Raw genomic sequence first — 9714 nt, forward strand, 5'->3', positions numbered from 1 at the left:
ACAGTCACAGTGTATAAGGAGAGCACACACTGTCACAGTCACAGTGTATAAGGAGAGCACACACTGTCACAGTCACAGTGTATAAGGAGACCACACACTGTCACACTCACAGTGTATAAGGAGAGTACACACTGTCACAGTCACAGTGTATAAGGAGAGCACACACTGTCAGTCACAGTGTATAAGGAGAGCACACACTGTCACAGTCACAGTGTATAAGGAGAGCACACACTGTCACAGTCACAGTGTATAAGGAGAGCACACAGTGTCACAGTCACAGTGTATAAGGAGAGCACACACTGTCATAGTCACAGTGTGTAAGGAGAGCACACATTGTCACAGTCACAGTGTATAAGGAGAGCACACACTGTCACACAGTGTATAAGGAGAGCACACACTGTCAGTCACAGTGTATAAGGGAGAGCACACACTGTCACAGTCACACCAGCACCTGTCACCATTCCTGTCCTGATACTGGGCTTTTTGCCTTGGTGACATGGAATCTTAACTTACTTTTCATCTACATTTCCCTTATGACTAAGGAAGTTGAGCACTTTTTAAAGATGTCAAACACTCTTCCACTGTTGCACATGTGAAATGAACAGAAGTGTCCACCGTCACTTTCCTTCTGTGTTCTCCAGCACTGCCAGTGCACACAGGCTGCTCTGCCTTAGAGTATACAACCCAGATCTCACAAGACATCCTGCAGTGAACTCTGCAGAGCACTGTTTAGTAGTTAGTTTTCCAGAAACATAGCTATTATTATCACTCTTGTTCCACAAAACTCTTGAAAATAAAATAGAAAAGAAGGAAAAATGTCATGAATAGGAAGAAAGTCAGTTCCCAGCGCCCACCTTTCTGTGTGAATGTTAGAGATCCAAATTCAGGTTCTTATGTCGTAAAGCAAGCCTTCGTACATACTGGGCCATCTCCCGTCCCTCTTGAGTGTGGCTGTAGTTGAGTGTGCTGTATCTTCTGCACCAGACACTGCTTTCTTTATTCTTTCTTTTGCTTTCTTGGTACAATTTTGCTCCCAAACCTCCATTCCCACAGCATGAAGCCCAGCACCATGATCCTTGCTTCCTATGGTTTAGTCTTGGTGAAGAAATATTGCATAAGTTTCAGTAAAGATATTTCTCCGGTATTTACTTCATAGTGTGTCTGTTTACTCAGCAGTTTATCTGACTCAAACCGACCCCACTGCACCCTCCCCTGGAAAACCTGCATGATTTCTCCAAATTTACTTTAGAGAATTTAATTTAGTTTCTTAATGTAGTTAGAATTTTTCAAGTTATCCTTCTAAGGAAGTTGTAGCGGACACTGGAGCATACAGTAACCCATCTTGATGGGCCATGCCATTGTGTGCTTGTGAATGCTGTAGTGTATCACAGAATCTCTGTGTTCTCTGTGGGCTCCCTCTGGACAGTAACAGTAAGCAAGGACACACTGTACCAAAGAAAGCTGGCCAAGGCTATTGGTGCTCAGAAGGTTTGAGTTCTACTATCCTTCAGCATACACTCAATGCTTATGGAGATATCCCAAGATACCAAGAATTCTTAGGCTTAATTGAAGGGTGGTTCTGGGGAAAAAAACAAAAACAAAAACTTCTGGTATTTGCTTCTTATATTTTCTGAAGATTATTATTAAAGGAATCCATTATTATAGACCTGTAACTTTCCCCATTTTTTAGTGTAGGCCAGACCCTCCAGTGCTTAAGACAAAAGTACTTCACTTTATATGAGAGTAAATCCATTTCTGATTTATTTTTTTTCTGGTTGAACAGCTCACTGTTAGAACTTTAATTCAGTAGAAGGGAGTCTCTTTTTACTAGGTTCCACAATATAGTACAAGATAAGTGTTTGGTGTTCTCAAGGAACAGTAGCCACATTGAAAGGTGATTTATTAGTCTATCTTACAAGATGGAGTCCCGGTAGGTCAGCAATGGTTGTCTCACAGTGAAAAGGCCAAGAATCTGGTAGTTGCTCAGTCCGTTAGGCTGAATGTCTCTGCAGTCCCAATCTGGTGTTGAAGGGCTGGAGGATTCTTGGAGAGCTGCTGGTCTTCAGCCTGTGTTGAAATCTCGAAGACGTTAGATATAATACAACCTAAGCCAGGGTAGATAAACATGCTAGCAAGAGTGAGGGCAAGCAGGCACAAAGCAAAGCTTCCTTCTTCCAGGCCTATTTTGTGGACTGCCACCAGAAGGTGTACCCCAATGTAGGGGTGGTCTTTCTACCTCAAGTAATCAGATTAAGAAAATCTCTTAGAAGTGTCCCCAGCATCTTGGGTTTTAGTTGATTCCAGATGTAGTCAGGTTGATTCCAGATATTATCAAGTAGCCATGATGTCATTGCCACCCAATTTGGGAGAATATCTATCAGATGTATATAGTGTAGCCACCTTGGCCAGTAGGCAACCTTAATTTCTAGTCCATTTTTGACAAGTTGTTTATTCTCTCTAGCTGCAAATTGTTTTGCAAGTGTCTGCTTGCAGAGCAGTCCTTCAGCTTGAGCTGTGTTTAAAGAGGTGTTTTTTACCCTGTCTTACTTAGGGTTTTATTGCTATGAAGACATAATATGACCATGGCTGCTATTATAAGGAAAACATGTAATTGGGGCTGGCTTACAATTCAGAGGTTCAGTCCATTATCATCATGGTGGAAAGCATGGCAGTGTGCAGTCAGAGATGGTGCTGGAGGAGCTGAGAGTTCTACATCTTGATCTGCAGACAGCAGAAGGAGACTATGTGCCACAACGGGCGTAGCTTGAACATAGGGGACCTCAAAGCAGCAGGTTTAAGTGTTCTAAACACTTCACATTTACAGATGCGTGTATCTTTGGCCTCTCATCAAAGCAGTTTTTTGTAGCAAATGCAAACGACTGTAGAAATTCAAAGGGAGTCAAAATACAAGAAATAAGTGATTGTGGAATGCCCACCCCAAATGGTACATCTAGAATATAGTCCCTATGCCTAAGGCTCAAGGAAAACTTATTCTTGGTTATACCTTTGACTTCATTTGTTGAGACAGAATCTCATATTAACAAAGCTGGTCCCAAACTCCTGGGTATATGAGATCATCCTGCCTGTGTGTCCCAAGTAATCGTAGTAATAGTATATACTACCATTCATGAGTCTCGTTGGCCTACTTTGAAATGATAACCTCAAGCTATCAGTCCTTTAGACTGAAGAGCTTAATAGTTAATGATGGGTCCTTATGTAGGGTTAGGGCCTATTTAGCCCACAAGTGACCTGCAATTATGAGGGGTTAGAACTCTGAAGTGTAGATGGCTTCTCATCGGAGGAAAAGAGATGTCCGTGAGACCATGGCCTCTGACAAGGGAGCAGAAGGTTTCTAGTTCCTGCTCTTTAATGAGCCCTTGGCAGATGCAGCAGGGGGAGCTGCAGTGGACAAGTAGGCTTCCTGGAGATGGCCCACCATTTTGCATGGCTGTGACAGGTGTACCTTGGAAAGGCATGGCCTCAGGGCTTCATCTCCAGATTGCTTCTTGCTTCTGATGTACATTCTCATGTTTGTCATTGCTGTATTCCTCATTTTCCTGACATGGTGTGATTGGGCAACAACAGACTCTTCTGCCTCTATGTTATAATTGATTTCTATTTCACAAATTTTCTGCAGATCAACATGAAGATAGACTTTCATGAAATAATGTTGTTTGAATAAATTGTTGATTTTATAATTCCTGGTAATGATTTTACAGAATTCCTGATTTAATTCAAATAATTTTAAGAAGCTAAGATAGTTGATAGAAAGTTTAAGGTTAGAATAAAAAATAGAATATGCCTGCTCCTATAAACTGTAAAGGCTGCACATATCAGAAAAGGAGTTCGATGTGCGTTCATGTGTTACAAGCATGTAAACTGCACTAGAAAGAACAATAGGCTTGCAACAAACTAGTGATCACAAAAGACATTCATTCTAGGTTAGGTCCAGGGATGAGGCCACAGATCTTGGTATGCACCATGATAATTAAGGTCATGAACAAGGAGTGGGTAATTTTATTATGTGTATAGAACAGAGAATGGATTAGCTAGTTTAACTACTCAAGACTTCAAAAATAAGTCATAAGATAGACGGCCTGTACTTGGCAAAAATCTTGTTAACCTCTGATATAAAAAACTATTGCTTTGAACTTATAGTGAACATATGGAATGAAAGATGGAACTATTGCGGAACTCATGAAATAAAAATAGATAAACTCCACAGTAGTTCTGGTCTCAACATATTAGATAAGGGGTATTAGACCTGTAGTGGTTTTGGGTTAGTTTATACATATTACATACACAAAGGTTACTTTTACATAGCTACCTACTTTCTTTTGAGAGAATGAGGCATCATATGAATGCAGTGTAATTAAAATGTCAAATGTTTATCTTATAGAAAACCTTCGTTCAATTGAGCATTTTTCCTTTGTTTGTTTTAGAATTGGAATGACTACAGTCACCAGGCTTTTGTCTGTGATCATCTGTCAGAACTCCTGGAGCTGCTTCTAGACCCAGAACACCTCACTGCATCCTTTCACTCAACCCACAGTAGTTTGCTCTCACGAGAAGCTGTCATGGCGCTCAGCTTCCTCATTGAAGGCACAGTGAGCAGAGCCAAGAAGGTCTATCCCCTTCATGAACTTGCCCTGTGGCAACCACTGCATGCAGCAAGTGGCTTCTCAAAGACCTCTAAGACTTTCTTTCTCTACAAGCTGGAAGCATGGTTGAGAACCTGTTTGACTACAAATCCTTTTGGTCCATCTGCTTGCCTCAAGTCTGGAAAGAAATTGGCTTGGGCTCACCAAGGTATTTAAAGAAAAATGCTTTACCTAATGTTAAATTGAACAACAGGGAAACCTACTGTTTGCTGGTGTATGAATGGTCAGATGTCTTCTAGGCTGGTGCAGTGGCACATGCCTGTCATCTAGCACTTGGAAGACAGAAGAATCACAGGTACAAGGCCAAATTGGGCTACATGGTGAGATTTTGTCTCTGCAGTGCACGAATGTGGTACACAACATACATGCAGGCAAAACACACATGACTGTATGATAAAAATAAAGGGGAAAAAGCAAGTAAATGTCTTTCTTAGAGTTTTATTGCTATGAAGAGACACCATGGCCATGGCAATGCTTATAAAGGAAGACATGTCACTGGGGCTGGCTTATAGTTTCAGAGGTTTAGACCATCATTATCATGGTGGGAAGCATGGCACAGTGCAGGCAGACATGGTGCTGGAGAAGTAGCTGAGAGTTCTACGTCTTGATCCACAAGCACCAGGAAAAAAACTGGCTTGAGTTTCTGAGACCTCAAAGCCCATCCCCTAGTAACACACTTCCTCCAATAAGGCCACACCTCCTAATAGTGCCACTCACTCCCTATGGGCCAGACATTCAAACACACGAGTCTGTGAGGGCCATTCGTTGTCCAACCACCACAGAAAGTAAGCAAACACTACCTCCAATATAAAAGAGAATCCGTCTTCTGTATGTGCCTTGCACAGTGGGGCATTGCCCTCAGGTGACCTGGGTCTTTCATTATAGTCACAAAAACTATAATCTGTCTTCTCCATTCTCTCTTCCTTTTGCTGTCAGCTACTTGCTTGAGGCTTTTTCATTTGTATTTAGTAGCAGAATTTGGCAAACCAATAGACGACACCTCAGAGTTGGTGTAAAGGTGAGTGACTTTTAGCTGTAGAGACACAAGCACAGAGTATATTTCCTTCTGTTCTAAACTAGAAATTGTATGGACAGTAACAAGAGACCAGTGTTGGCTCTGTCCATGTCTGTCCCTGGCAGTCCAGCTGTGTCTCACTGATAGGTTCCACTGTTGTAGACTCATGGGCTCATGTATAAGTTTCAAGAAAAGAACCAGGAAAACATTTAAGATATCTGTGCTACTAAGCTAGGTGCCAGGCCAAATTATTAAGACAAAATATAGTAGGCTTTATTTCCACAATCTCAGAGTTGCAAAAATAGTCCCACAGAAAGTTTCCATATATATATTTTTAAAAATGCATTGGTTCAGCTGGGCATGGTGTTGCATGCCTTTATTCCTAGCACTTAGGATGCAGAGCCTGGTAGATATCTGAGTTTGAGGACAGCCTGGTCTCTTGAGAGTGAATTCTAGGACAGCCTGGTCTACATATTGAGACCCTGTCTGAACTTCCTTTCCCCCAGAAAGTTGAATCTTTTTCAGGTTTTTTAAGACACGTTAGGGGATTGAACCTGGGGCCTCATGCATCCTAAGCATGCATTCTGCCATTGAGCAGCACCTCCAAAAAGAATTATATTTTTTCATATTTTTATGACACTGTATAAGAATGATTACACATTATCTACAAAGTCCGAAGTCTTTTTTTATATACCATTCTGCCATTCTGCCTTGCATCAGAGTCTCCTTGAGATTCAGGGATCCTATAGACATGTAAGTGGAACTATGTAATTCTTCATAAAAAACACTTAAGCGTAAGGGAGCCTTTTAACCTTGATAGGGTAGGCACTGTTAGCAAAATTAACACTGTTTAATCTCATAAGATTATATTAAAATTCTAATAATTTGATAACAAACTAATACTTAAACTTTTTACTGTTATTTTTCTACATAACCATGTATTATGTATATGATTATGTGCAATTAAAAACTAAGTCTTTTAAAAAAAGAAGTTTACCATATTTGTATATCCTTTCCACATGGAACCAGTATAGAGTGTCCATGTGGCTAGTGGGAAGTGCAGGCAAAGCAACAAGACATGCTGAAATGGCTGTGTCGGTGGGCACCCTGTGAGGGGAAGATGCATTGCCAGTAGGAATGGTCTTGGGAGAGAAGGCAGGAACTCAAGTAGGATCCTGGGATGGTGCCGTTAGGAAGTTGAGAGGGATGGAGAGTCTGTAGTAGGACAGTGTGAGGAGGCCATGACGGTTGGGATGACAGTGAGCATCCTGAGGAGGAGGTGTTTGGATCTGTCACTAGTGTAGGACCTTAGGCATGTCACTTACCTTAGAAGGGAAATGAGAAAACACACCCTAGCTTTGCCGGAAATCTTGAGGCTATTGCAGGATTACATTTGTTAAAGATGATTTGAAAGATTACAGATATATAGAAAAAGAACAGTAAGCAATGCTTTATCATTAACTCTTACATTTATTTCTTCACATGTAATGGACTGTAGGCAGGGGCACATGCAGACGTGTATAAGCTCATGGTCACATGTTTTCTTTGATTTGAAACTTTCTTATTATTTGTGTGTTTTCTTAAATAGTTGAAGGTTCGACCAAAAGAGCTAAGATTGCTTGCAATGCTCACACGGCCCCTCAGTTGCATCGCATCGTGGTGATGAGCCAGGTTTACAAGCAGACCCTGGCCAAGAGCTCAGAAACTCTAGTAGGAGCACATGTCAGGGCTCATCGCTGCAATGAGTCTTTTATATATTTGCTCTCCCCCTTACGGTAAGCATAGGTCCCTAATATTCTGATATTTTCTTTGGACTGGGGTTTTTATTTTGAGAAAGAATTTTATTCTAGGTGATTCATTCAAAAGAATTTAACTCATTTAAAAATTTTTCAGATCCATGACAATTGAAAAATGCAGGAATAGTACCTTTGTGCTGGGTCCCGTGGAGACGGCTCTTCACCTCCATGACTGTGAGAATCTAAAAGTCATTGCTGTTTGCCACCGATTGTCCATCTCTTCTACAACAGGCTGCACCTTTCACATTATGACCCCCTCACGCCCACTTATTCTCTCTGGAAACCAGACAGTAACTTTTGCCCCCTTTCATACCCATTACCCAATGCTGGAGGACCACATGGCCCGGACTGGCCTTGCTACAGTACCTAACTATTGGGATAACCCAATGGTGGTGTGCAGAGAAGGCACTGACACAAGAGTCTTCCGGCTCTTGCCACCCTCTGAATTCTACATATTTATTATTCCCTTTGAGATGGAAGGGGACACAGCAGAAATACCTGGGGGTCTCCCCTCTGCCTACCAGAAAGCACTGGCTCAAAGAGAACAGAAGATACATATCTGGCAGAAAACTGTGAAGGAAGCTCGTTTGACAAAGTAAGTGTTTTCTAGAGTCAGTGTTTTGCTGATTGTGCAAAACTTGTTAGGAAGACAAATTAATTTGGATACTTTATAGTATCCAGCCACACAAATTATAATGACCTGAGTATCCTTCCAGATTAGTATTCTAGATGCTGTGTGGCATTCTAGAAGATGGTAATGAGCAGGTAGGTAGTCACAGGTATTAGGCTCCCTTCCTTGAAGAAGTTGACACTGTCCTGTGACACAAGCCTGTGATCCCAGCACCTAAAGGCTTGAGACAGGAGAACCACAAATTCCAGGTTAGTGGGAGGGGCATGGTAAGAATCACAATGAAAATCAGCTTATACTTAGTTGATAGAGGTAAGACTTGCATGAATTAAAGCAGTCTTGTCTAGAAAATGGTACGTGGTTCAGCCTTATAGCTGCATAAGAGATCAGGGCTTTGGAATCCTCCAAAACCTTGTGTAAAATACAGATTTTCACGCTTCCCACTACACCACAGACTTATTAAGTCACATTCTTGAAAGTGGTTTTCCCAGGGCTGACCTGTAGATTCTTGCTAGTTCTTGTCACTTACTCCCTTAATCCGTGCTAAAAATGGGAGAAATAATGGAAGTGTGGTTTTCAACGCTAGATTTGTGGTATAAAATACTGTCCTCCATTCTACTTAGGGGACACCAAAGTGGATTTTTAAAAATTACATGCATGGGATAACACATATAGTTGTGGCTATTCATGTTATGACCAGATTTTTATTGGCCTTTGAACTCCAGAAGCCAGACTCATGGCATACAGTTTGCAAAGAGTCCAAAGACACCAGTGTGAACAGTTAAGGAAGATGTGTTAAGAACGTAGAATTTGTAATGGGTCCTGAAGAATAAGAACTTTGCATAGCAAGTGAGGCCTAGTTTGAATATCAGAGAGTAGTGGAGGAGCAGATGTCTGAGAAGCAGACTCTAAGGCGGGATTCAGGGTGCAGCACAGTGGTCCCTAAGTTTGATACCTGACCTGAATTATGTCCTGTTCTGATGATCAGGCCTTGAACATTCCATTAGAATTCTGCAGTAGAAGCCTGTCAGGATTTGCTTTAAGCTGTGGAATAAAGTCCAGGAAGGAGTTTATTTATTCAGGAGTATCTATAAGCCCCACAGCACACAGACTGCTCACAAGAGCCCATGGCAGATTTAAATAAACAGAACTCTGGGCTTGTACGTAGGCAATCAGAGAGCGAATTGAAAGAGGAGTGTTCAGTGTCTGAGCGAGAGCAGAAAGGAGGATGGGGAGGACAGAAGTACTTGGACAGCAGCCTGGGCTCTGTGTATAAGTTTGTGAAGAACGAGAAAGTCAAAAATGATTCTCAAAATTGAGTCTCAGCTTAGTAAGTTTTTGTTAACCAATTTTTTTCTCAGCAGACCACTGTGAATAACTTAAAATTACCCATGCTTGGAATTTACAAATATGTTGGTAGACAAATTTCATTTGTTAGAGACTGTAAGAGTGGGAAAAGGAAATACTACAGTACTAGAACATGGTGGAGGTAACTTTGTTCTCTCTCCATTTGAGCACAGGGCCAAGTTCTTTTTGTAAATCTCTGTCTACGCTCCCTCAATGTGTGTGTGTGTGTGTGTGTGTGTGTGTGTGTGTGTGTGTGTGTGTGTGTGT

The 9714-nt window shown here is 41.4% G+C and overlaps 1 protein-coding gene across 3 annotated transcripts in view; it reads left to right on the top strand.

The window, feature by feature from the left end:
• Positions 1-9714, top strand: part of Tbccd1 (TBCC domain containing 1) — a 48631-nt gene that overhangs the window by 30059 nt on the left and 8858 nt on the right. For all 3 annotated transcript variants that reach the window (XR_003712948.1, XM_028779700.1, XM_028779702.1), the window contains exons 4-6: positions 4443-4809; positions 7265-7451; positions 7570-8067. Coding sequence is in view for 2 of the 3 variants with exons in the window: in XM_028779700.1 (XP_028635533.1) it covers positions 4443-4809; positions 7265-7451; positions 7570-8067 (1052 nt within the window). In the remaining variant the exon portion in view is untranslated. The remainder of the gene's footprint in view (positions 1-4442; positions 4810-7264; positions 7452-7569; positions 8068-9714) is intronic.

The sequence above is a fragment of the Grammomys surdaster genome, unplaced genomic scaffold (assembly GCF_004785775.1).
Source record: "Grammomys surdaster isolate TR1022 unplaced genomic scaffold, NIH_TR_1.0 361, whole genome shotgun sequence".
In the NCBI taxonomy this organism is placed as follows: Eukaryota; Metazoa; Chordata; class Mammalia; order Rodentia; family Muridae; genus Grammomys; species Grammomys surdaster.